The sequence below is a fragment of the Nerophis lumbriciformis genome, linkage group LG15 (assembly GCF_033978685.3).
Source record: "Nerophis lumbriciformis linkage group LG15, RoL_Nlum_v2.1, whole genome shotgun sequence".
Lineage (NCBI taxonomy): Eukaryota > Metazoa > Chordata > Actinopteri > Syngnathiformes > Syngnathidae > Nerophis > Nerophis lumbriciformis.
The window spans coordinates 41,246,536-41,274,493 of NC_084562.2; the positions used below are offsets into that span (position 1 = coordinate 41,246,536).

The window sequence follows — 27,958 nt, forward strand, 5'->3', positions numbered from 1 at the left end:
CTGCTAGAAACCAGACCCTAGAGAAGAGGGCAGTGTGAAACAAAGCACGTTTTTCGGAGGTTCGCCTGACGTTTGTTATTTTTTTATTAGCCCAGGTTGAAAAAGATTCCCTTTTCGCATGAAGAGGCGGCGTCATAGCCGCCGACTGCAGTCTCGTATTGTTGCGAGCTATTGATGGGGGTAGGAGAGTTCTCTCGTCAAATGTTAAACGTCAGCGAACGTTAACCTTGCTATTTTTTTTAAATACGTTAAAAATGGCGACGTTGAACCTTTATACCAAATGCGTGGCGGACACGCGTTTGAGTGCGGAAAGGAAGTCGCTATGAGCTAATGCTAGCCAGCTAGCTGGAGTTAGCTCGGTGTTGTGCGCGTACTCGCTTGCCGCGCTGCTAACTTCCACGTCTCGTGCACGCTGCCAGCTGGTCTCGGGCCACGTCCGACTTGGGCCCGGCGTTCATTGGGCGGACCGCGGGGCACATGCCCAGTATGCGGAAGGAAGTCGACAACTGGGTGTGAAGACCGAGAGAGAGATGCGAGACGACTTCGCGACAATTGATCATCACATTTATGACGTTTTGATGCGCGGTTGCCGCATACACACGACATGCACACGCATGCGTCTGACGCCGTGGAAATCCTCTCACTGAGCCACAAGGTGACCAAGCCGTAGTGACACTTTTCCAACGAGTCCTGTTTCGGAAATGATCGGCTTCGGCGCGAACCGACGCGGAGGCCGCCTCCCGTCCTTCGTCCTCGTATTCCTCATGGCGATCGTCGCCATCCTGGCGTTCAACTACTGGACCGTGTCCAGCAAGCACGGCCGCTCGCTGGACGAGCTGCTGGAAGTGCAGTCGCGGGTGAAGCGCACGGACGCGGCGAGGAGCCGGCTGGAGAAGCGCAACTCGGAGCTGATGGTGCAGGTGGACGCGCACAGGAAGCAGCTGGAGCAGAAGGATGGAGAGTACGTCGCCTTGAAGGGCAGGCTGCAGGCCCGAGACGCGGTCTTCAAAAAGTGCACTGACGAAAAGGTACTCTTTGAACAACACTTATTTGATGCATTAATCACAATGTAGCACTTTCGTGTATTGACATGTGTTGAAAGTTACTCTGGACTTCCTCTCTACCATATTTGTCACTGCTGAGTTTTTATTCGATTTGACCAAATCAGTTCGAGTAACAATCTACATCCATCCATCCATCTTCTTCCGCTTATCCGAGGTCAGGTCGCGGGGGCAGCAGCCTAAGCAGGAAAGCCCAGACTTTCCTCTCCCCAGCCACTTCGTCCAGCTCTTCCCGGGGGATCCCGAGGCGTTCCCAGGCCAGCCGGGAGACATAGTCTTCCCAACGTGTCCTGGGTCTTCCCCGTGGCCTCCTATCGGTCGGACGGACGTGCCCTAAACACCTTCCTAGGGAGGCGTTCGGGTGGCATCCTAACCAGATGCCCGAACCACCTCATCTGGCTCCTCTCGATGTGGAGGAGCAGCGGCTTTACTTTGATCTCCCCCCGGATGGCAGAGCTTCTCATCCTATCTCTAAGGGAGAGCCCCGCCACCCGGCGGAGGAAACTCATTTCGGCCACTTGTACCCGTGATCTTTTCCTTTCGGTCATAACCCAAAGCTCATGACCATAGGTGAGGGTGGGAACGTAGATCGACCGGTAAATTGAGAGCTTTGCCTTCCGGCTCAGCTCCTTCTTCACCACAACTGATCGATACAGCAATCTACCGTATTTTCCGCACCATAAGGCGCCCTGGGTTAAAAGCCGCGCCTTCAATGAACGGCATATTTCAAAACTTTGTCCACCTATAAGCCGCCCGGTGTTGTAAGCCGCATCTAACTGCGCTAAAGGAATGTCAAAAAAACAGTCAGATAGGTCAGTCAAACTTTAATAATATATTAAAAACCAGCGTTCTAACAACTCTGTTCACTCCCAAAATGTACGCAAATGTGCAATCACAAACATACGTATATCAACATGGACAGAGCTGCGTGAAAAAAGCCACCCGGCCTCTTCGCGTAAACTTAAACTTACCTTAACCACTCGCTCATCTTTTCTTCATCCATCCCTTCGAGTTAGCTTTTTATGATGACGCCGGCTGGAAAGGTCTCTTTTGGCAAGGTCTTCCTTTTGAATATCACCATGGGTGGAAGTTTCATTAGCATGGCAAGCTAGAACCACAGTGAAGGATGACTTCTCATTCCCTGTGGTGCGAATATTCACCGTACGTGCTCCCATTGTATCCACGGTGCGTTTCACAGGAATATCAGTTGCTGTGAAATAGTAATCCGTGTGTGGATGGAGAGATTGCGTCTTTTCATGAACCGGATCCCTGACGCTTAGTAGGAGCCATTTTGTGGTCTTTACAGATGTAAACACACAAAGGAAATGAAACGTACGGTGATATCCGCGCGCTTTTTCTTCTTCTACGCGAGCGGGTGGTTGCTTACAGTAGAAGAAGAAGCGCTTCCTGTTATATGGGGGCGGGTGCTTACCTTGGCGGTTGCTTGCGTAGAAGAAGAAGCGCTTCCTGTTCTACCGGGAAAAAAGATGGCGGCTGTTTACCGAAGTTGCGAGATCGAAACTTTATGAAAATGAATCTTAATATTTATCCATATATAAAGCGCACCGGGTTAAAAGGCGCACTGTCAGCTTTTGAGAAAATTTGTGGTTTTTAGGTGCGGCTAATAGTGCGGAAAATACGGTACATTGTAATGGTATTAATGGACTCAACTGTAATGTAAACACGGACGTGAAGCGCCTCTTCTCGATTAGCCAGCAGGCGTTCGCTCCAATGCATTACGTTTCGTCACGGAACGGACCGAGGGTCAAAAAGAAGTAGTCAGGACGCATGCGGATTAATCACACGTCAAAAAAATGATCGGTGTTAAAGTAAAGTAATAACATGTATGATTGACTCTTTTTTATCATTCTAAGCATACGCGGCACATTAATTTAAAGACACATCACAACAATTATATTTGTCACCGCTGAGCTTTTATTCGATTTGACCAAATCAGTTTGAGTAATAATCTACATTTAATGGTATTAATGAAGCTCCCCCTCTCGATTAGCGGGAAAGGCGCCAGCAGGCGTTCGCTCCAATGTATTACGTTTCGCCACGGAACGGGCCGAGGGTCAAAAAGGAGTAGTCATGACCCATGCGGATTAATCACACGTCCAAAAAATTATCGGTGTTAAAGTAAAGTAATAACATTTAATATTTACTTATTTTTTATCATTTTAAGCATACGCAGCACATTAAGGTAAAAACGTATCACGTTTGCTTTTTTTCGTCACTGATTCCTTACTGCAGACTTCATGAGAGCCAACAAACATAGTAAAACATCAATGTCTCATAATCCTCGCAAAGAAACGGGGTGGAGGGGCAGACGGGACCGAGCCTTTCTTCGTGTCGTTCTTGCCAGTTCCGGCTCCTAAATGGCTGTCAAAGTGTACCAACTTGTCAGATTACATCCTCAGCCGTCTACATTCAAGGTGAGAGGCATGATTTATGATCTACAATAAACTTCCAAGAAGCAGGGAAGCAAGGAAGCAGCAGACCACTGGATGATGTAAACATAGGGACTCACGGTAGTGATCGCGTCGCTGCTTTAAATAATTAACCTACATTAGCGCTTATAATAACAATTAGGGCTGTACAATTAACCTGCGTTAGCGCTTATAATAACATTTAGGGCTGCACATTTTAATCGTGATCACGATTTTGGCAGCTATGATTAAATGAGGGTGATCGTCGCATTATTAACATTTAAAAAATACAGGCTACCCTGCTTTTCAAACCAAGCACGTTCACAACCAACAGTCAACCAACCACTAGGGAGTGACCGATAGACTGTGGACTCACGTGAGAGCATATATGAGTGAGTGACAATTGAGGTTGAAGATAGATAGTCAGTAGCTCCTGAAAATATTAGGAAAAATTAATACATTACATCAGTGCCCTCCCCTCCTGCAGAGGTACCCACAGGGGTACCAAGAGGTAGGCATTTTAACCCAGAACACGACCACACGCCTCGCCGTTCTCCAGGCACTCCTGCTTGTTTACCGAAACCCAGAAATGCTCCCGCGCGGATGAACCAACAAAGGCCACAACGAATTGCACGGCAAAGCTACGTTGGTGTGCACATCCAAACAAATTAGCCAGTTGCGAAGACACGGTAAGCATTAAAAACACTTCCCTTCTTTTCTGAACTGCCATCGTATGCCCGCACTGTAAAAGTGAATGCTAACAGAGCACGTGGCCCACCACCGGGGGAAAACCCCACTGAACAGCCACAAAAGCGGGGGTGCCCAAAATACAGACGACCGTAACATCAACTGTGCACCGAGGTACCCCGTATCCATCCACCTCTCAAAGACTCGCCAAAATAACAGATGTAATAACGTTTTAATTGGCATATGTCCTATATACTGTATACTGTGAGCAGTACAATGCATGTATTCCTTTGCATAATCTTATTTTTTCACTAGTTTACACTGCATGATCACACTCTGCAATGGCATATTTATTTTAGTTAGCCCTTTGTCTTTTGAACATTTTATTTGATCAGTAATTCGTTATTTTTATAGTTTAATTTTTAAATGAAAGCCAAGTTTACATACAGTTTGTTTAAAATAGTGCAAAAAGTATGTTTAAATTACCAGTAAATAATCGTAATTAATAATCGTGATTATTATTTTGGCCATAATCGTGCAGCCCTAATAACAATATCACAAATACTTGGTTAATATTCAAGTCACAAAATGTAAATAAAGTATTGATTGCGCTTTTTGAATTTGTTTGTATTGGATATTATGGGCGAAATAGAGGACCTCCCATTGGCTCCGTTGTAAATTGACTTTTATTTACGTTTATTTAATATTTAGACTGCATTAAAAAAATCCATCCGTCATGTCTTTCATAATAACTGAACAAAAAAAAGTGCAGTTCCGCTTTAAAATAACTCAAAGTTAACTTAAATATACTTAATTTTACATACTACATATAGCCTGCCATAATCCAGAATTAGGTTACATTAGAATTAGTGCTGCAACTAACGATTAATTTGATGATCGATTAATCTGTCGATTATTACTACGATTAATCGATTACTAATCGGATAAAAGAGACAAAATACATTTCTATCCTTTCCAGTGTTTTATTGGAAAAAAACAGCATACTGGCGCCATGTTCTTTCACCTTGCCAAATAAAACAAGGAAAATGTTACAAACATGCACACTTTTGACACCCCTGCTATAGATAATAAAAAATTAAATCTGATAAATCTATGGATAAAAAGCAGAGCCTGACGACGCATGCGCGTTAATCACAACTCTCTCGCTCTCTCTGTCTCTGCCCCTCCCTCACGAATGCTGCTGCACGCACAATTTGTTGTGGTTTTAACCTTCTTAACTTTGAGCGCACATTGAAGATACACGAAACCCTAACTCAAAATGCCAGACATTTGAGGCATTTAAGAAACACCGCCCGACAGCCCCGCAAAAGAGGACATGTCCGGTGAAAAGAGGACGTATGGTCAGGACCTAGCCCGGTCGCTGCTCGCATGCTAGCAGCGATCGGTTTCACGTCCGGTGAAACCGATCGCTGCTAGTCCTCTTTTGCTAGCAGCTAACGGGCTACGATAGACTGACAATACGTCCTCTTTTCACCGGACATGTCCTCTTTTGCGGAGCTGTCAGGGTGGAGTTTCTTAAATGCCTCAAATGTCCGGCATATTGAGTATTGTTTACACAACATGCAGTACGCTACTTAATATGTCCGTGTGGAAACTCGTTCGGTACACTTCCGCACCGAAACGAAACCCCCGTACCGAAACGGTTCGATACAAATACACGTACCGTTACACTCCTATTATTTTGATTATTGTTTCTCAGCTGTTTGTAAATGTTGCAGTTTATAAATAAAGGTTTACTTTTTTTTTTTTAAAGTAGCCTCAGCGCATGCGTATAGCATAGATCCAACGAATCAATGACTAAATTAATCGCCAACTATTTTTATAATCGATTTTAATCAATTTAATCGATTAGTTGTTGCAGCCCTAATTAGAATAGAAAGCTTTATTGACATTGTAATAAATGCTTCATATCTTATGGTTGCCACTCTTAAAGGAGCGTTTGCAGCGCGGCGCACCTGTGTTTAAAGCGTCACCTTTATTCTGAGTTTTAAAGCAAAATTAACTCCATATTGTGCTTCATGCACTGCACCCTCTTTATTAACCAGTAGAATTGGCTTTTTTTGCCATTCTTCCTCAATCTCCACTCTGTTTCTGCTTGTATGCACTTTGTGTGTGCATTTTGAGACTCTCACATGCGCCTCGGCTCTGTTCGTCACTGCCGTACGGCAGCATGCGGTTGTGAAAAAAAGTACCAGTATTTTTAAAAGGCAGTATAGTATATTTTTTTATTTATTAGTGCCGCTTTACTTTATAAGTACTGATAAATGGTAAATGGGTTATACTACTACTCAAAGTGTCAAAGTGCTTTGACATTTTCCACATTCACCCATTCACACACACATTCACACACTGATGCGAGAGCTGCCATACAAGGCCCTAACCACGACCCATCAGGAGCAAGGGTGAAGTGTCTTGCTCAAGGACACAACGGACGTAACGAGGTTGGTAGTAGGTGGGGAACAAACAAGGAACCCTGTTGCTGGCACAGCCACTCTCCCAACTGCGCCACGCCGTCCCCTACTGTTGTAGCGTACAACCCTAGTCTGATTATAATTAGTAAAAGTTGAATCATTCAATGTTGTTGAACATTTTAAATGTCAGTTTCAGCTTTTTTTATGGCCAATACTGCCACTGCACTACTTGGTATCGGATTAATACCCAAAGTTGTAATCTCTTCAAAACTAATGTGAAGTAGGCAACAGATGAATAAGTGCTTATTACCTTTTGACCAAAGTGTAGATAGAACCATGTTACAACAGAAAGTAACCACCTATTAACAGTAAATTAACAAGTAGAATAATAGTAGTTTTAACATGATAATACAACTAAAAATGACACATTATAACACTCAAATGTCAGCAGCTAAATAAGGAGTCTGTTTTGAAATGGTTCTATAATAATTTATATTCCAAATAATATATTTTGATATATATATTGGCATAGGAAGAAGCTGCAATATACTGTATATCGCAATATAAATATAAGGCCATATCGCCCATCCATACAATCACCATGGTTAAAAAAAACTGCTATGCTGTATATATTTTAATCCGTGTGACTGTGTGTGAGTTAGGCTTTTTTTTATGAATTCAAACTGGTTCACCCAGTTTTTGTTTTAGAAATCATTTGATATAATTGGTGTAATTATTCCACTGTAGAACTGAGCTCCTTGTTTAGATGGCTTATGTTAATCCTGTGATCTCACTTGACTCCTGTTCACTTCCTTGTGTGTGTGTGTGTGTGTGTGTGTGTGTGTGTGTGTGTGTGTGTGTGTGTGTGTGTGTGTGTGTGTGTGTGTGCGTGCGTGTGCGTGCGTGTGCGTGTGCGTGGAGATAGGTCATTAGGGCGTTGTTTTCAACTCTGTAAAGCACTTTTCGTTGCATTCTTTAATGTATGAAAAGCGCTTTATAAAGCTGAGAAAAATAATGTTTCAGATAAATCATAAATAGCCCGAAGTTGACATGGCATTCCTTCCCATGTTCATTGTATGTAGTAAACTGTCCGGAACTGCAGGTAAATAAAAAAAAATTCAGGCCAGCATATACTTAATTCATTCTTCCATTGTTTACCTGCTTAAACACTGCGTACAGACGGATGGACAAACAAAGATAACTTCCTTGTGGAGGTACTAAAGATAAGTGTGTTTGGGAAAGGCTGGGTACCTTTCGCTGAGTCATGAGCTCAGTTGTTTCACGTCCATATGCTGTACACACACTAAACTAACGCTGCCAGGACTTAATTCGATTCAATATTTGATACAATTTTCAAACCTGTGTAATAGGGATGGGCAAATCTATATCATCTCTTACCTATATCACATTGTTATTTGGCATAAAATAATACTTATAATAACATAAAATAATATAACATATGGACAACATTGATTGATCCATCTTTCATCCTACATACTGTTGTATTTGCGTAACTACATGTAAATAATTTAATACAAGTAATCCAAAAACGTGTCTATTTAAAATTGCAGTCCCGCAGTGGTTTCTGCATCCAGTAAGATATACGTTTTATTTAAATATTATCTATGTATTAGTATAACTATCATTAAACTATCATCGACACTCTTTTTTTTTTTTGTGTTCTACTTTTTTAAAGTAAATCAGGAAAGTGCATGTGTCCACAGATTCAAAATGGTTGGTAATGACTTTGGCCGCTTATTTGTTTCAGACATGCTTGTAATAAGTAACAATAATGATCAATTAGAGTAGACGACGTGTAGCGGTTGGGGGAGTGGCCGTGCCAGCAACCTGAGGGTTCCTGGTTCAAACCCCAGCTTCTACCAACCTAGTCACGTCCATGGTGTCCTTGAGCAAGACACTTCACCCTTGCTCCTGATGGGTCGTGGTTAGCACCTTGCATGGCAGCTCCCACCATCAGTGTGTGAATGTGGTAATAGTACCTTGAAGGTAGAAAAGCGCTATACTTGTAAATTTTGTATACTTGTGTAAGTATATATATAAGTTATACTTATACAAGTATAACCCATTTATATCATCTTAGGGTTACATTTGTTCAATTTTCTTGAAGGTAGTAGGAAGAAGAAGAGTTTGATCTTACCCCTTATCCATGTGTTGCTCTTATAGTTGTATAATTGTTGACACCTACAATATTGCATTAGCTTCCATTTCGTAACAATACTTAGTTCACATGGGGAAAAAATTAGCGGCTTATAGTTCAGAAAATACAGTAGTTTGTGCCACAAAAGAACATGACATCAGATATGCAAAGTTAAAGGGGATGTTTGCAACATTTACACAGATGACTAGAGGGCGCCAACTTTTCAATGTATTTTATCCACAGTATATCCCGCCCTATTGTGGCTTCTTGGACGTAATGACGTAATTATGTACATATGTAGCACATGCACGCATATTAGCTTATTAGCTTTAGGTGTTTGGCTATCAATATCAATTGATAGCTAGCGTTATCTGTCATTGAATGTATGTTTTATCATAACAACAACATGACTGCAAATTGTTCGTTGCTTCTGTTGGACTGCTTTTGTCTGTGTGAATGCGCGTACAAGTTGACAAGACCATGAGAGTGACAGCCGTAAACGCCAATCATTTTATTCGGGCCGGTAAAAAAATGTATCACATGAAATTTGCAATTGTCCTGCCATCCATTTTCTACCGCGAAATAGATGGATTTGCAATTGTAAAAAATATAATCAATTGTCAAACAACTGTGTTCTGTTAAACTAATGGTAACATAAGCAAGCTAGCCAGAGGTGTTTTTGTTATATATTTTGCTTTGAAAAATGTTACTGTGAGGAAGTTGCAAACAGCACCTTTTAATCTACATGAATGAAGACACTTTTTTTTTACTGATCTCCAATATTTTAAAGCTAATATATGGGGAATTTGTTTCTTAATAATGACGTCAGATTCGCAAAGTTAATCTATATTCATGCAGACGCTTCTTTCACTGATCTCCAACATTCTAAATCTGAAATATAAGGAATTATTTTTTTAAATAAATGATTAAATAGTTATTACAGTCAAGGAAATGTGGTCAAAAGCCCATCTCTAGCTAGTATAAGAAAGTTTGTTCCTTAACTAACCAATACTCTCTGGATCTTTTAGAATTCTTGAACTTTTTTCTCTGTGTGTTTAGACTAAGGTGCAGGATGACGTCACAGCCCAAATGACAGAAATCCAAAGGCTTAAAGGTAAGATATGCCTGACCAGAACAATACCCAAACTCACTACTTATGATCATCATTTTTTTTTCTAATGGTGCTTGTTTGTGTGTGGGCCAATAGAGCAGCTGACTGACTTGAAGCAGGAGTTTATGAAACAAGAAGAGCAGCTAAAAGAGGTGAAAAGGAATAGAACCACCTTGGAGAGAAAGCTGGAATATGAAAGGTATGCTCAGTGACAATTTATGAACCGTCTTGCAACTTTCTGTGCTTTTACATTAAACACATTTCAGAAAATCATGTCCATGTGGTCCTGGATTCAAATCCCCCTTCAGAACTTTGCATGTTTTCCCAGTTTTTGTGTCGGTTCCTTACGAGTCCAAAAGCATCAATAGTTCATTGGACTCTAAACAGCCCATTGGGGTGAATGGTTTAATGTCTACATGTGCCCTGTACTTGACTAGTGACCAGTCCTGGGTGTACCGGCTCTTGTCAGCTGTGATAGACTCCAGATCACCCACACTCCTGAACAGGATAAGCAGGAAAACGAATTAATTAATAAAGATACAAGATGCTTTATTTGTCATTGCACTTAAAACGTACCACAAAATTTGTTTACAGTCAATCCGTCAAAGAAACAGATATTCAGTAGGACAGAGGGTAGACAGGAGAGCAGGGCTGATGGGTCGCCTCATAAGCGACGCCCCGTTAAAGATGGGAAAAGGGACAAACAAAAGTAGGGAGAAAAAAAGCCACTCCCAAACTATGCTCCTGTAGGAGACGCAGTGTGAGACTAGGAAAAAAACCTCAGCAAACATAAGCACATTTTATGACATACAACCTGCAGGCAGCCAGAAAGTGGCGCAGCTCTGTGGTCAGCGTATCTCAATTGGGGGTGAAGGGGCATGGGATGCATGGATGTGTGTGTGTCCATAAACTTGGGACGTTGCGTCGTCTGGCACCACGGTCTTATTCCATAGCGTAACATACTAATAACAAAGCTGGTTTCTGTGGAGACGTCCGTGATAGAATCCCAATGAAATCAAACAATCAGCAGGTGTTTGTAAGGGAAGGGAGAAAAGGGATTTCAGAGCGTCTCACTGCAGCGCAAAGTGGATGGAGGGCCAAAGTGTAGATTAGGTTAGGGTGAGTAGATTAATTCCAATAGATTTGTCTACTCTAATTGTACTCTTCTGGTCCCCAAATTGATCATAATTTCGCTTTGAAGAACAGCAAGCTTCTCTGAGATGTTAGCCAGTTTAGAAATTGCCACAGTCTGAGTGCCTACACCCATACCCATCCCATCAATCATGACTGGGAGCTTCTGGGCATCTTGAATGGCTGCCCATAGTCTTCTGAGTTTGTCGACACACCAAGGCGATGCTCAAACCAACCAGCAGATGCTCTGTTATCACAGTTCCGGATAGATAAGCTTCAATGTCCTCAACAATCGCCAGGCACACCACTCTCCACTTCTCCCACACGTCCATCGTGATTCCAGCAGCAACGAGCAGGTTCCCCTGAACCTTATATTGTCGTCCACAAAATCTTGTCAATTTTGTAGAGAGAACCGGTTGATTAATTGTTAAGATTTTGGAGAGCAGTGCAAAAAGAGGCTCCAAGAAAGTTGAGACAAGACAAAGACGCAAAAGCAAGAAAGATAAGAGAAAGGGAAGCACCCGCCTTCGTAGAGCCATATAGAAAGAATTAAATTGAAATGGAAAAAAATAATTAAATTGAAATGGAAGGGTTAGCTTGTGGACATTAGAGCTGTGTTGACAAGATCCTAAAGCATTTTACTAAGTGCAATCATATTACTCCGATGTCCCAAAAGACATACCATTGTTTCCATGATATGCACAGACCTACCAATATGTATGCATTTTGACCCTTGAATATGCTTGTAAAATGGTAAATGGGTCGTACTTGTATAGCGCTTTTCTACCTTTTTAAGGAACTCAAAGCGCTTTTACACTATTTTCCACATTCACCCATTCACACATTCACGGCGGGAGCTGCCATGCATGGCGCTAAACAGGCCCATCAGGAGCAAGGGTGAAGTGTCTTGCTCAAGGACACAACAGACGTGACTAGGATGGTAGAAAGTGTGGATTGAACCAGTAACCCTCAGATTGCTGGCACGGCCACTCTCCCAACTTCGCCACGCCGTCTTGTACGCCTCGCTTCGGGCATTTTGTCACATTTCGCCAATTTCATGTGGCGTAGCATTACCTAACCTCAAGCTATGGCGACGCAAACTACCTTCCATTTACCTTCTTATTTTACCCCTTTTACCCTCTATTTACCTTCTTTTTTTTTTTATTTTATCTTATTTTACCTTTACCTTCTCTTTACAGTTTTTCCGAACTATAAAGCGCACCGGGATATAGGCCGCTGCCACTAAATTTTCGGAGAAAACAACATTTTTCTATATATCAGCCACACTGGACAATAAGCCATGATATATACGTTGTGAAATTAATTATATATACACAGAAATATTTTGTAAATGTTTATTTACGTACTTTGCTTCCAGACGGTGTTTGTAACACGGCAGTAAAACGGCTGATCAAACACAACAGAAGTCATTTTCATGGACCCACTAGCTGCAGAAGCTAAAACTCCACGGTGACATTTTGGTTAATTTACTGAGGAATTTGTGAAACTGAAACAATACAAAAAGAACGCCATTGTAAAATCCATAATACTAACAAACAGTCATAGACTTGTTAAGTATATTAGCTAATGCTAACTAAGCTAGTCTCATTATGATAGCACAAATAAAAATGTGTGAAAACACTCATTCAGACATCACACATTGGAAGGTTTAGTAAGTTGAAATGATGTTAGTTAAATTGTAAAAATTACAAATTTTGCTTGGAGTAATGAAGGATCCTTTTGAGCAGAAAGGCAAAAGACATACTTTGGTTCAAAGCATTAAAACAGAAAGTACATTTTAACTCGCAACACCTGCAGTGACCGCACTCGTCCAAAAGATGGGGCCGTAGTACAAACAATAACACCATTTTAGTGATCTGCTTGGGTTTAATGAAAATTATTGAACACAAAACATGGCAATTACTGTAAAAGAAAAATCCACGCAGGGTTCAAAGTTTAGGGAAAAGGTAGCGGTTTATAGTCTGGAATTTACGGTACCTTCTTTTACTTTCCTTTACTTTTTTTTTAACGTTCTTTTAACCTACAGTTGCCTTTTTTGGCCTTCTATTTTTCTTATTTCCACATTCTTTTTTACCTTGTTTATTTAACTTATTTTAAATTCTTTCATGCAGTTCAGATTTTTTTTTTTTAATTAGTTACACTCAAACGAGTATCAAAGCAAAAGAACAGCTTTCCAATAGAATTAATACATTTTATTAATCGTTGCAGCCCTAGTTGGTATGTCTCTTTGCTGTTTAAGTGATTCAATCTTGCAATTCCTGAGCTTAAAAAGTAAAATTGTAAAATTTAAATTTCACTTAAATATGTTTAAGTCCAGTTTATTTTTGATATTCATGACCATATCTAGTTTTTCCATTGTCATTTACGTGTAATATTTATGTTCTAGCTTACAGTGTGGACGTCAGATTGCACAGTTGAAAACCGAGTATGACGAATCAAAGAAGACTCTGGAAGAAGAAGTTGTCAAGCTAAGATGGGTTAGTATGTTCATATGCTATACTAATTTAAGATATAATTCTAGCTTCAGCATAGTTTTACTACAACATGTTTTTTTTTTTTTTGGTTTCTTTTTTGTTGAACTAAAGTTATTCATTTCTCTTTTCTGTTTGACTTTTTAGAATGCAATTGATAGCCAAAAGGGCATAGTGGCTGGAAGACATACTGATGGAGTCCTGGGTGGGCAGTTAGCTGAAGAGCGCCGCACAGTGGCCACTCACAGCCGTGACAGTCTAGATTTAAAAGGTAGTGTACATGACGTGACGCACATCCATAAAAGCATACATTTGGTAAGGACATTCAACAAACTACTGTATTTCTCTATCATATCCATTACCCATTAACAGGATACACATGACATTTTTTGTCAATGGCTATTAATAAGAATTCTGCACTTTTAAGTGTGATGGAGATATGCTGACCAGCTGACATTGTGAAATGTTTTAGTAGGGCTGCTTCAATCAGGGTTCTTTGTGGCCAATTCCATTACCGACCATGGGTAACATTAGTCCATACTGATTTGTAGCTATTCCATGTATTAACTGTAAAAAAAATAATTAATTTATGGCAAGTGCTACCAACAGTGTAAAAATATCAACACATATTCACTTTGCATTACATACATGTGTTTGAACAAAACAAAGTCAATAGTACACCAACTAAACAAAAGCAAAAACTACCATTTACTTCTCATGTAAATCCTTTGAATTTTGACCTTCAAAGTCCTCCTGTGTTTGTACACATTAACAGAAACGACCAAAGAATTATTTTGTGAGAAAAATATCTCACAATCTAATCACTCTGGTATCGATCATTCACTGTCTGATACTACTCTTGGTATCGATACTATTGATTTAAGGATCAATCCCCTCTCCCCTTACGTGTACGCCTAGGACGCTACACACCAACAGCATATATATATATCATGCTCTCTTGAGACACTTATTTTGTCTACTTGATAACCTCCTGTTAATAGCTGCTTATTTTAAGCTGTAACAAAAATATGAATAATCTAGTATTTCCATGTGTTAATTGCCATTGCTATTATGAATTACCCTTCTCTGCAGCAGTTTTTTTTTCAAATGGATGTTGCACAATTACTAATGTGTTAGTGTGTCAACGAGGAATCCTCAGTTGTGAAGTTAAAAAATAAAATAAGTGCGTGTGGTGCAAGACAAAAATATTTGTTCACTTAAAATATTAAATAAAGCAATGACGATAAAGCAGACAAAAGTTGTTTGAAAAAATGCCTACATTTTCCTTTGTTAGTCCGCTAAGGTTTAGGTTTATTTTCTTAAAGAGAAGCACTGAATTACCAGCAGTGATGTTCTTAATAAGGATAACTGCATAAGCTGTTTAACTGTAACATAATGTATGTATGGCTATGTCAAGCATTTGGTGAAGTAAGTTTTTATTTGTACAAGAAAATTGTATTTAAACAATTACAATACTAATAAATGGAGAAGTCCAGCCCTTTGCTTTCTGAAAAAATGGTCGCCTGAAAATTCTACTTAAATAGACCTGCGATTTAAAATACCTGTATTGGAAATTTAACCGCCTAAAATGAGAACTGCACTTTTTTGGAATTTTGCCTATCGTTCACAATCATTATGAAAGACATGACGACGGATGGATTTTTTTAAAGGCATTCTAAATATTAAATAAACGTAAATAAAAGTCCACTTTCAGCGGAGCCATTGAGAGCTCCACTGTTCCGCCCATAAAAGCCAATGAATAACCATGCAAAAAGAGCCAACAATACTCCCATTTACATTTTGTGACTTCAATATTAACCAAGTACCGGTACTAGTGATATTAATATTATAAGCGCTAACGCAGACAAACTATTTATAGCGGCGCTGTGATCACTTCCTGTGTGCCGATGTTTACATCATCGACTGCTTTCTCGCTTCCCCGCTCCCTGTAAGTTTATTGTAGATCATAAATCATGCCTCTCACCTGAAAAGTAGATGGTTGAAGATACAGTATAATATCTGACAAATTGAGACACTTTGACAGCCATTTAGGATCTGATTCTGGCGAGAACGACACGAAAAGCACTTGTTCGCCCTCATCCCGTTTCTTCGCGAGGATTATGAGACGTTTTTCATCTAAATGAAAATATATGAACATCCTAGCAGTCGGCATCCTAATGACAGCAGACATTGTATAGTGAGTGATGTCTTATTATGTTTGTTGGCTCTCAAAGTCTGCAGTGATCAGAAATTAGTGATGAAGGAAAAAAAGCAAACGTGATGCGTTTTTTAAATTAATGCTTACAATTATCAAAATACGTAAATATTAGATGTTATTTTAAATATGCCCATTTCTACATTACATATATACTTTTATAATGTATATAAAACCCTAATGGAGGTATTTTGATGTTTTTAGGGGCTCTATAGACAGAATTGAACAATTCCCATAGGCTCCATTGTAAGCGTACTTCTGATTGAATTTATTTAATATTTAGAATGCATTTTAAAAAAATCCATCCGTCGTCATGATTATGAACAATAGGCACAATTCCAAAAGTGCAGTTCCCCATTAAGTTAGAAGCATTGTGCTTAAAGTACATACTCAGACATTATGCACTTACCACAAGCCACTGATAATGAAGCTTCCAAACCATCAATCATGTGTACAATGCCAATCAAAGAGGGAAAAATGTTATGCTACTTATTTGAACTGCATGATGAATGTTACTTTAGCTTTAAAAAGAAAGCAACATATTGACAACAGCTATTTGCTGCATTTTCCATGTACTGTGGCAGACATAATGGGAAAGCCTGGCAGTGATGCCGGCATGCCCGGTATTGAAGACAGTGAGGTGGGAAAACTTGATGAAGTGCAATTTGGTAAGTAATGACAGGATGAGTATGCTCTAACACAACATTCGCTTAGAAGATAATCTTACCTATGTACATTGATGTGGTCAACGTCGTGCACCAGGGCTGCACGATTAATCAAATCGACATCAAGGTTTTAATTAGTGCGGTAAATAACCGCAAGAGGCAGAGGTTTGTTTTTTTTCCCGCCGTCACCGGAATCTGAGTGGCAGATGTTGGCCAATCAAAATTGTTGAGCCTCGCGTATATTTGTTTCTCGCTTCAAACAGGGAAAAAGACATCTCACTTTGTGCATCGCTCTCAGCACCTCAGCGCGTTTAACAATGGAAAGCCTCTTTTCAGTCATTCACAGTTTTTGTGTCTCTTCGCGGAGACTAGAGCAGAGCGCCTCACACTCGCAGTACAGAGAGCTTTACGACTTGCCATTGATAAGTGCCGCAAAGTAACACAAATTAGGAGGAAATCAATGTAATTACATAGCCATATATCCCGTTGTGGAAATATTTCAGTTTTAATTGAGAACAAGAAGTGAACAAAAGTTTTAGCAACTGCTATGTAAAGGAAAAGGGGTAGGATTAAATAAGCTCTGCTTCTTCCTCCTTTTCGAACATGTTGAATAGAGAAACTGGAAATGGTGATGTATCATGTTGTATGCATGCATGTTCGAAATAAACACAAACTTAACTCAGCTCAAATCGGATGGGCAATATGAGCCCACCAACACGGAGGAACAAGCGAAAATGCCACGATCACGTGATAGCAATAACAAAAAGACAGTGTCTGACCTAATTTTTCCAACTGGGAAAAAAACACACTAAGATGTTCAATATCTATTTAGGTAAAATTTCTGTCAACAGAAATTATTACATTTTATTTTTGTTTGTTTATTTATGTAGGATAACAAAGTTATTTACCTTCCAATTACAGTACAATGGTAAACAATTTTACAGTGATGAGATATAAAAGTTGATATCATTTTAAATGAATACTTGCATTAATAACATATTATGATGGAACTATTTTATAAACACTGTATAGTTGTTATTGGTTATTTCTTGAGTTTAGAAGAACAATTTAGATAAAAGCTCTTATTTATTAGTCTGTCTGCATAAAGGCAAATATTTTTTAAATAAATTATTGCATATTTTTCTTGTGTGTGGCACCTTGAGACAAGAATATGTTGATTGACAGCCTAAAGGTAACATGTCATCCTTCACTCCTTAATTGTCAAGTTTTATGCACTTTTATTTATGAAAAATAAAAATCGCAAGTTGAATCGCGATTAGGTTTTTTTCACAAAATCGTGCAGTACTAGCGTACACTGCTTAATTTGTCACTGTTTTTTTTTACACAGAATTGAAGAAGCCAGCTATCACTCAGCAGCGCGATGAAGCCCCGGATGTGCTTGTGGGTGCTGGTGCTGGACCTGGTATGGGGGCAGCTGATGGTCCCGGGGGACAGGGCTTATCTCTTGACCAGCCCCAACTGCAGCACGACAGAGTAGAAGTCCAGGCAGCTGTGATTGCCCCTCCAGGTGTCATCAAAATGGCTGACAAAACAATAGTATTTGAAGAAGACAACAAAGCAGATATCAAAGCAGATGAATTGGGTGAACAGCAAAGACAAATTCGAGGTAAAGTCTCAGAGATTACATGCAAATTGAATATGGATTTCTGTGTGTCATCTTGCCACAATGGTTGCATGCTAGCACGATGCATCTCAGTGTTATCGTAAAAATGGTAGGGTGCACAGTCAGTGCCTCACATGGCGCTCACAGCTTAAAGCTAGCAAACCCCTTGCAGAGGACAGACCTCCACTCGGCCCGACTGTACACCCCAATAGTAAAAAAGTCCTGAATCCAGATGGTAATTTGGACTGGAACTTTTTTAGCTTTTTATAGCGGAAAGAAAGAAGCAGAGAGAACCCTTGTCAGTCATCCACTCTCTTTGACTCTGTGGGTAGAGACAGGGTCGCTAGCATGAACACACAGAAGTTGAGTCTCGTAAAGTAAACGTAAGGTAACGTCGTAGATATAATCCGGATCAGCCCCCAATTGTAATGACTCGTTCCTTATCACATTTCAGAAATTGCCTAAAAAGTATGATGAAAAAAATCACACACACGTCTGCCTCACACAGTAATCGTAAGGTAATGCGGTAGGAATGATATGGATCATTCTATCAAAATCTAATCAGTTCTTTATCTAATTTCCTTAATGTTTAATGAAAATCTGCCCATAACTTTTTGAGTTACTGTATGTTGCTAACTTACGGACAAACATACCCCAACTATTACAGATACAGAAGTCATTGGTATTTTTTTAATCCATAACATTGACCATGACACAAATGTATGCAGACAATAAAATAACAGTTGAGTACAACCTTTCTTTCCAATTAAATTATTCTTGAATAATAATAATAATAATAATAGATTAGATTTATATAGCGCTTCTTGAGTATTTGTTTGCTGTGCACATTTTTCTATTAAAATTGTATTTACTTTATTTCTCGAGGCCTGTTCCCTAACAATCATAAAAAATATGCCATCTCATCTATGCTACTGCAAAGTTTATTTGCCTTTTGCTTAACCTGCATTCAACACATTTGCAGGTGTAGTTTGGTACTTATACCACAATATTTAGTTTAAACAACCCGTCATGTTTTTGCTCATGGCAGCCCCAGATGTCAAAGGTGAGGTGGAGCGTCTGAAAAGTATTCCATTGCCAGGCAATCCTGCCCAGTTACCTAACCCCATCCAGCCGCACCGTGCCAAAGACCAAGTCCCAGCAGGGGCACGTCATCACCAAAGTGAGTTTGCTTCAACCATACATGACATTGTTACGGGTAGTATGTATGGCTGGAGGCCTGGAGCCATGTTTTTTAAATAAATGCTTTTGTTTTGAAGGGTTGAATTTTTGATGACCCTGCAGATACAACATACTTATTTGATGGAATCAGAGCTTTTATTGTTCGCCTTTCCCCCTGTGCTCTGTCTATGACCCGTGTGTCAGTATATCATGAAGTACCCATCGCTATCACTTATCTAAATTACAATACCCTACTTCTGTTGGTATTGTTTATGACTTTTTTCAACAAAATTGTCTCGTAATGTTTTTGATCCTCAATCCTGGGATTGAATGGTTTTCTGGTGATATGTGGCAGCATATATATATGTGCCTCACAATACGAAGGTCCTGAGTTCAATCCCGGGCTCTGGATCTTTCTGTGTGGAGTTTGTATGTTCTCCCCATGACTGTGTGGGTTCCCCCCGGGTACTCCGGCTTCCTCCCACCTCCAAAAACATGCACCTGGGGATAGGTTGATTGGCAACACTAAATTGGCCCTCGTGTGTGAATATGAGTGTGAATGTTGTCTGTCTATCTGTGTTGGCCCTTCGATAAGGTGGCGACTTGTCCAGGGTGTACCCCGCCTTCCGCCCGAATGCAGCTGAGATAGGCTCCAGCACCCCCCGCGACCCGGAAAGGGACAAGCGGTAGAAAATGGATGAGTGGATGTGGCAATCTGAAAATCAGGATGTGAATACATTCCTGCAACATTATTACATTTCTGTTGTAACTGGAGATGCTCAATATTGGACTTTTTACCAATGTCCAGCACTTGATTCACGACACCAATATTAACCGATACGATGAATGCAGTAGGTCTCCCCTCAAACTGATATTTTGTCTCATTAAGAATAAACAAATCATGCATTTAAAAAAAACTGCAAAATAAGACACTCATTTACAATGAAGTAAATGACTGTATAGAAAAGGTGAAATTTATTTTTAACATTGTGTGTGAAAATAGTCATTTAAAAGATTCATGAACACTAGTCAACTAAAACAAAGTATGAAACTCTGGACTAATAGTGTACGTTTAGTGAAATTATTAGTACAGCTGGCCGCTTCTAATCATATTTTGTTGCATAAACGTTGTGTGTGACTCAAGAGTCATTACTCCATAATGTACGATATTATATTATATATTGTATTGAAGGAAAACTCATTACTCCCCCCTTGCATAATCAGAGCTTTACAGTCATTGTAGATTGCATGTTTACAATTCCAAGGACAAATTTGGAAAATTAATTCCAGATGTAAACTAGCAAGCTTGTGGCTCTGTAGAGCACAGTGCAGTTTGATGATGTCATCACCCGTGCGCTGAAATCAAGGCAATACCTTATCAAATGACATCGACAGAGTAAAACAATATAATCCAATATATCGTTCTTACGCTAATATAATCTGATAGCTCTGTGTTAATTTTGACAGCAGATTTTAAATTAGTTGTAGTCATAGGCTTTTGACAAAAATGTATTTTAGTTTTAGTCATATTTTGCTAATCTAAATTGATTTACTTTTAGTCGACCAAAATACTCAACATTTAAGTTGACAAAAATTACAGTAAGTTTTGTCCACTAAAATATAAAGTATAAAGGATAACACATCTTTGAAGTTGTCTTGATACCACTTTTATTAAGGTTATTACAATTACTGTACAATGTAATACATTAACACTGCATAACTTGGCATATACAGATGCATTTCAATAAATCTGATATGGTGCTTCACATTATTTCATTTCAGAATCAATTCAGAATAAGAGACTAATTAAAGCCTCAGAATTTTTTTTTGTTAATTTCCGAAGATGCATTATATAAAGTGTAGCATTCTACAGAGCAGACTGTCCGCCATTTTATTAGGCAAACGAGCTGGGTGGGTAGAGCTAGATGCATGGCGGGGTGCAACGATCACTTGCTTTGAGCAGAGTTTAAAATGAAATTATGCGCAGTGCGTACACTTGTATTAAAATAATTTATTTAACAGGAAATAATGGAACATAAACATGTGTTTGACGCTTAAATCTTAACAGTGAGAATGTATTGAGATCTTCTCTAATAAAGTGTTGCCTTATATACATACACAAAGTTGTATACATGTTGGCAATTTGTTGTGCATAATTTGGAGAAATCAGATTTTAACTGTTAAAATAAAAATGTAACTAATTTCTGTTTCATCATTAATGTAATGTGTATATTTTGTCATGTAGGTGTACTATTTATTTAGACAATTACAAGTTTTGTTGTCTACCGTGGCAAAAGTGAATTACAACCATGTCTTTTGTACTCTTTCTTCCCTGTGTAGAAAACCTATTGTATTGATGTCTTGCAATGATTCCTGCTTTTCTAGGTGAAACATCAAAACACTGTGCCTTACAAAGACGCTAGTTCTGATTGGATATCCTTTGTGCTTTTCCAATAGCCCCTCTCCCACATGCAACTGTGATTTGATATTTTGTCCCACAAGCGTAAAGACACAATTTAATACAATAGGATTTCGTCTGGGCAGCACGGTGGAACAGGGGTTGGTGCGTGTGCATCACAATAAGAAGGTCCTGGGTTCGATCCCTAGGCCCGGGGTCTTTTTGGGTGGCGTTCGCATGTTCTCCCTGTGACTGCGTGGGTTCCCTCCAGGTACTCCGGCTTCCTTCCGCCTCCAAAGACATGCACCTGGGGATTGGTTAAAGTTAAAGTACCACAGATAGTCACACACACACTAGGTGTGGTGAAATTACTCTCTGCATTCGACCCATCCCTTTGTACCATCCCCTGGGAGGTGAGGGGAGCAGTGAGCAACAGCAGCGTAGGCCTCGCTCGGGAATCATTTTGGTGATTTAACCCCCAATTTCAACCCTTGATGCTGAGTGCCAAGCAGGGAGGTAATGGATCCCATTTTTATAGTCTTGGTTGATTGGCAACACTAAATTGGCCCTCCTAGTGTGTGAATGTGAGTGTGAATGTTGTCTATCTATCTGTGTTGGCCCTGCGATGAGGTGGCGACTTGTCCAGGGTTCTGCCTAAGTGCAGCTGGAATAGACTCCAGCAACCCCGAAAGTGGTAGAAAATTGATGGATGGATGGATCTCTGTGAACATTTTCGTCTCTTTTTAGTTTGTTGACTAAATTGTCAATCTCTTTATTGTTTTAGTCAACGTACTTTTGTTTTTATTCGTTATTGTCCTAATTTAGTCATGGGAAAATAAGTCGTTGACGAAAACGAAGACAAAACTTTTAGTCAACAAAATTGCCACAGGCTGTAACTATTAGGGTCATTAATTTAGTCATGACATAAGGTGACCTGCTGCAAGAGTCAGTACTTTGAGTTAGTAAAAGATCTGAGAAGACCCTTTGCACAAGATATTTCCTGCTGCTTGGCTTGTGCTCTTCAGCTTATGCTCACTTCTTTCCTGTTCCTGTTTTCTTCTTTTCCAACTTTGCTTAAAACCTTGAATGTGTTGACTTCATATTTGTATTTATTTATCTTCATTTTCCCCTACATTCTTCTATGTCTGATCTTTTTATATTTGCATCCAATTAGGATAAATAAATACCCAACATCCACAAGATGTCTATTTTTTAGAGTCTTCTAGGCACCAGCAGCTCAAAGGTATACCTGTCTCGCTACTTCTTCAGTCTCACCCGCCCCTGGCATGTACAAATAGCTAATATAAAGAGAAATAACAGGAAGTGCCATGAGCTTCCACTATAGGCTGACAATAAACAAAGTGTGATAGTGATTGGAGCACAGTTGTTTGTCACAAAAAACATTCATGAAGTTTGGTTCTTTTATGAATTTATTATGGGTGTACTGAAAATGTGACCAAATCTGCTGGGTCAAAAGTATACATACAGCAACATACACTATCAATTTTGGTGATGTAGAACAGTTACAATCAAATCAAACTAGCTTCATGGCATGGCCTCATAACTTCATGTGAGTGATAATGATTGACGACACCTGTTGACTTCTCTGAGCCCGTTTAAATAGGGCTCATGTGATGCAGTAGTTAGACTAGGTTACAAACGCGACAATGGGAATGTCAAAGGAACTCAGCACAGATCTGAAAAAACGAATCATTGACTTGAACAAGTCAGCAAAGTCACTTGTAGCCATTTCAAAGCAGCTTAAAGTCCCAAGAGCAACTGCAATTGTTCGTAAGTATACAGTGCATGGCACAGTTTTGTCACTGCCACAATCAGGAAGAAAACGCAAGCTATCACCTGCTGCAGAGAGAAAAATGGTCAGGATGATCAAGAGTCAACCGAGAACCACCAAAAAGCAGGTCTGCAATAAATTGGAAGCTGCTGGAACACAGGTGTCCGTGTCCACAGTCAAGCGTGCTTTGCATCGCCATGGACTGAGAGGCTTCAAGAAGGAAGCCCTTGCTCCAGAAGCGACACCTTAAAGCTTGTCTAAAGTTTGCTGCTGATCACACGAATAAAGATAAGACCTTCTGGAGGAAAGTTCTGCGGTCAGATGAAACAAAAATTGAGCTGTTTGGCCACAATACCCAGCAATATGTTTGGCGGAGAAAACGTGAGGCCTTTATTCCCAGGAACACCACTGGTGCCTACTGTCAAGCATGGTGGTGGTAGTTTTATGCTCTGGGCCTGTTTTGCTGCCAATGGATCTGGTGTTTTACAGAGAGTAAATGGGACAATGAAAAAGAAGGATTACGGTACCTCCAAATTCTTCAAGACAACCTAAAATCATCAGCCCGGAGGTTGGGTCTTTCAGTTGGGTGTTTCAACAGGACAGTGACCCCAAACACACGTCAAAAGTGGTAAAAGAATGGCTAAATCACGCTAGAATTAAGGTTTTAGAATGGCCTCCCCAAAGTCCTGACTTAAACCCTATTGAGAACATGTGGACAATGCTGAAGAAACAAGTCCATGTCAGAAAACCAACAAATTCAGCTGAACTGCAACAATTTTGTCTTGAGTGGTCAAAAATTCAGCCAGAAGCTTGTGGATGGCTACCAAAAGCGCCTTATTGCAGTGAAACTTGCCAAGGGACATGCAACCAAACATTAACATTGCTGTATGTATACTTTTGACCCAGCAGATTTGGTCACATTTTCAGTAGACTCATAATAAATTCATAAAAGAACCAAACTTCATGAATGTTTTTTTGTGACCAACAAGTATGTGCTTCAATCACTATCACAAAAACATAAGAGTTGTAGAAATTATTGGAAACTCAAGACAGCCATGACATTATGTTCTTTACAAGTGTATGTAAACTTTTGACCATGACTGTACATATGTATGTATGCATATATACATATATACATACGTATGTATACATACATATATATATACGTATGTATGCATACATATATACATACACTGTATATGTATACATGCATACATACTGTATATGTATGCATGCATACATATGTATGTATACATATGTGGATATATGTATATATCTATATGTATGTATATATAATGTGTATGTTATATATGTATGTATAATAAATATGTATTTGTGTTTATATATGTGTATATATAATATATGTATGTATAATATATATATATATATATATATATATATGTATATATACAAATATATATATGCATGTATATATTATATATATATATATATATATATATATACAAATATATATATGCATGTATATATTATATATATATATATATACACAAATATATATATGCATGTATATAGTGTGTGGATGTGAGTGTGAATGTTGTCTGTCTATCTGTGTTGGCCCTGCGATGAGGTGGCGACTTGTCCAGGGTGTACCCCGCCTTCCGCCTGATTGTAGCTGAGATAGGCTCCAGCGCCCCCCGCGACCCCAAAGGGAATAAGCGGTAGAAAATGGATGGATGGATGGATATATATATATACATATATATATATTTATATATGTGTGTGTGTGTGTGTGTACACAGTACATAAAAGAACTGAACCTCTTATAGAACAGTCTGCATTCAGGCCCATGAAGATTTGCACATTTTCTAGGCAATACAGTATTTTGTTGCATACAATACAAATTTGCTCCTCAGTAACACTTCTTCCATCAGACAATAGTATCATTCACCTCCCCTGTCCTCTTCAATTCCTTCATGCATTACCTATGCAGTATTTCAGCCATTCCTACTGTCCCTTCAATTGCCTTCCCTTCTCTCCCTTCCTGATGAGGCCCTTCTCTGCCTCCTGCAGGCCGGTTCTTTGATGAGATCGAGTCCCCCGTAGATCCGCAACATGGCTCTAAGCTAGCGGACTACAATGGGGACGATGGCAATGTGGGTGAGTATGAAGCCGACAAGCAGGCCGAGCTGGCCTACAATGAGGAAGAGGATGGTGATGGTGGGGAGGAAGACGTTCAAGGTGAGCCAGGCCGAGGGACTGGACCACCTGTCCAAATGTGTATTCACCATTCCTCCACCCCTGTCCTGCTGCCACCCCACCCTCCAGCATTTTCCCCAGCAGTTTGTGCGGTTAGAGTAGCTCACATTGCCATGAGTTTGGTCCTTGAATCCATCATCAAACATAAACAGACATACAATATGCATGATGTCATAGTTTTGGGCTCAAAGCAGAACTGCAATGCATGCAGTCCCGAATGCGGCACTGTTTTCCCTAAAAAAAGGACACTTATTTTGCCTCCCACGGACTATTCCAGACCAAGGAACTCACGGTACTGTGGATGAGAGTCACATGCCATCTCCTGCTTGTGCTGCTTTTTAGCTGTAGCACCTGTCTGTACCCACCAAACAGCTAACCCACATGTAGATAAAAAATGTCTGTGTTCTCCTTGAAACATTGAAATTCACACCCGTTATCATTTTTATTTGTTTAATCCGTATTTGGTTCTATTTCTGTTTATTTTTTGTTGTTGTGTGCAACATAATTGCTTTTGAATTGCTATTTTGGTTTTGCATGTAATTATTAATTTCCTGTGCCCTTTTTTCCCCATCCCAGATGATGAAGATCGAGACATGCAGGGAGATCGGGCTGTGGATTACGGAAAGCGACATCAAGCCATCGACGTTCTCTAAATGGGAATTTTGTACAGCTCAATCTCATTCAAACGCCTTCCACGGACTTCAGTGTGAATCGAAGTTTACTGCTTGCATCCTTAATATCATGGACCATTATGGATGTAATTGAATATTGATACATAATTATACAAGAAAAGAACTCATAACATACTAGACTGATGTTTGATTCGGTATTGAAGTTAGGCTAGGACAATATGAGTTCTGTGCATTGACTATTCTGCTTTGCGAGTGAGTGCCTCTTCATAGCTGAGTAGTCTAAAAGAGTCTACAGTAGTTGACATGGTTTTTTTTTCTTCATTTGGAAATGAAACAACTCTTTTGTTTATTAAGGAGGCACTTTGACTTTTTTTTTTTACCACATTTTTTGGGGACATAATAGTGTTGTGTTTACAGGGGTTGGAAAAGCATTTGGAATGCCAAGGACTTTGCTTATAGCCAATTAAATGATTTTTTTTGTGAACACTAGAAGGTGCCCCTTATGTCTTTTCTAAATGATACTGATCATGCACGTGACTCCTGCTAATTAAACAAATCATTACTGATCAATACTTGGGAGTCATGCTGTTTGTTTTTGATCAAAGAGAAAACTTACCAAATACAAAGGGCACCTCTCCATTAGTGAGGTACATCTAGTTGACCTCCTAGCAGTACTGTATTAAACACATTAAATTGTTTACTTTATATCACGGGTGTCCACACTTTTTTCGCCAAGGGCTGCATAACATAAATTCAAAGTATGCGGTGGCCATTTTGATATTTTTTTATTTTGTAAAAAAAGGTGCTGGAAACACGTTTAAAGACAAAACTTAGTGATGCAAAATTGTACTCTTATTAGTTATTTCTTGGATGTCCAAAGTGTAGCCTCTGGGCCATTTGCAACTCGAGTTTTGTTGACCCTCAACATTGTCAAAAAAAAAAAAAACAGTACAAATGTAAGAAAAGCAATGTTACAGTAAAAAATGATACAATCAGTCACTTAAAACAAAACCGCACTAACGTTTGATATATGTAGCATTTAAAAATAAATAAAAAATCTGCATACGTAGACTTGTGCATCCCGGGCGTGGCTACCGTTGCTGCCCACTGCTCCCCTCACTTCCCAGGGGGTGGAACAAGGGGATAGGTCAAATGTAGAGGACACATTTCAACACCCCTAGTGTGTGTGTGACAATCATTGGTACTTTAACTGAAATTATCAGCTGTTTTTTTTTGTGTGCGTTATTTTTTATTTTTGCCCTGACATGTGGGCCACAAATGGCCGCACTTTGGACACCCTGGGTTATAAGAACCTTAGTCATGCCAATAAAAATAAGAATTTTCAAAAATGTGTATCAAGTTATCAGCTTTTTTTGGATGACATTTATGTTTTTTTGTGTTTTTTTTTTAGCCCTGACATGTGAGCCACAAATGGCCCCCGGGCCGCACTTTGGACACCCTGTGGTTTATAAGAATATTAAGCCATGCCACTTTGTAATTTGATTTTTATTAAAATACATTGCTTCATGCTGTTAACTGGTATGATACTTAAAGCCTGAATGTGAAAATGTGTGAGGTAACAGTAAAAAAAGATAATTCGTTATTTAACACTTCTATAATTAAAAAAATTAAACGTGTGCGTTTGTTTAAAAAGTAAAACCGTTAAATTGGATTTTGAAGATGAAAGAGCGGTAAGGGGGCGTGTCCGTGCCCATACGGGTATTTACCTTGCAGA

The 27,958-nt window shown here is 39.5% G+C and overlaps 1 protein-coding gene across 2 annotated transcripts; it reads left to right on the forward strand.

Annotated features, from left to right (window-relative positions):
* On the forward strand, positions 1–26,795 carry LOC133616124 (protein GOLM2-like). 2 transcript variants are annotated; one of them, XM_061975239.1, is made up of 10 exons: positions 1–1,028; positions 9,827–9,881; positions 9,975–10,077; positions 13,417–13,507; positions 13,649–13,772; positions 16,301–16,384; positions 17,730–18,008; positions 19,054–19,185; positions 25,406–25,573; positions 26,168–26,795. In XM_061975239.1, exons 1-10 carry the CDS (start codon positions 702–704, stop codon positions 26,242–26,244), a joined length of 1,440 nt encoding a protein of 479 aa, XP_061831223.1. In that variant the 5' UTR covers positions 1–701; the 3' UTR covers positions 26,245–26,795. The 2 variants fall into 2 exon arrangements, with proteins under 2 accessions (XP_061831223.1, XP_072770955.1); XM_072914854.1 differs by lacking the exon at positions 25,406–25,573.
* Positions 26,796–27,958: the final 1,163 nt, after the last annotated feature.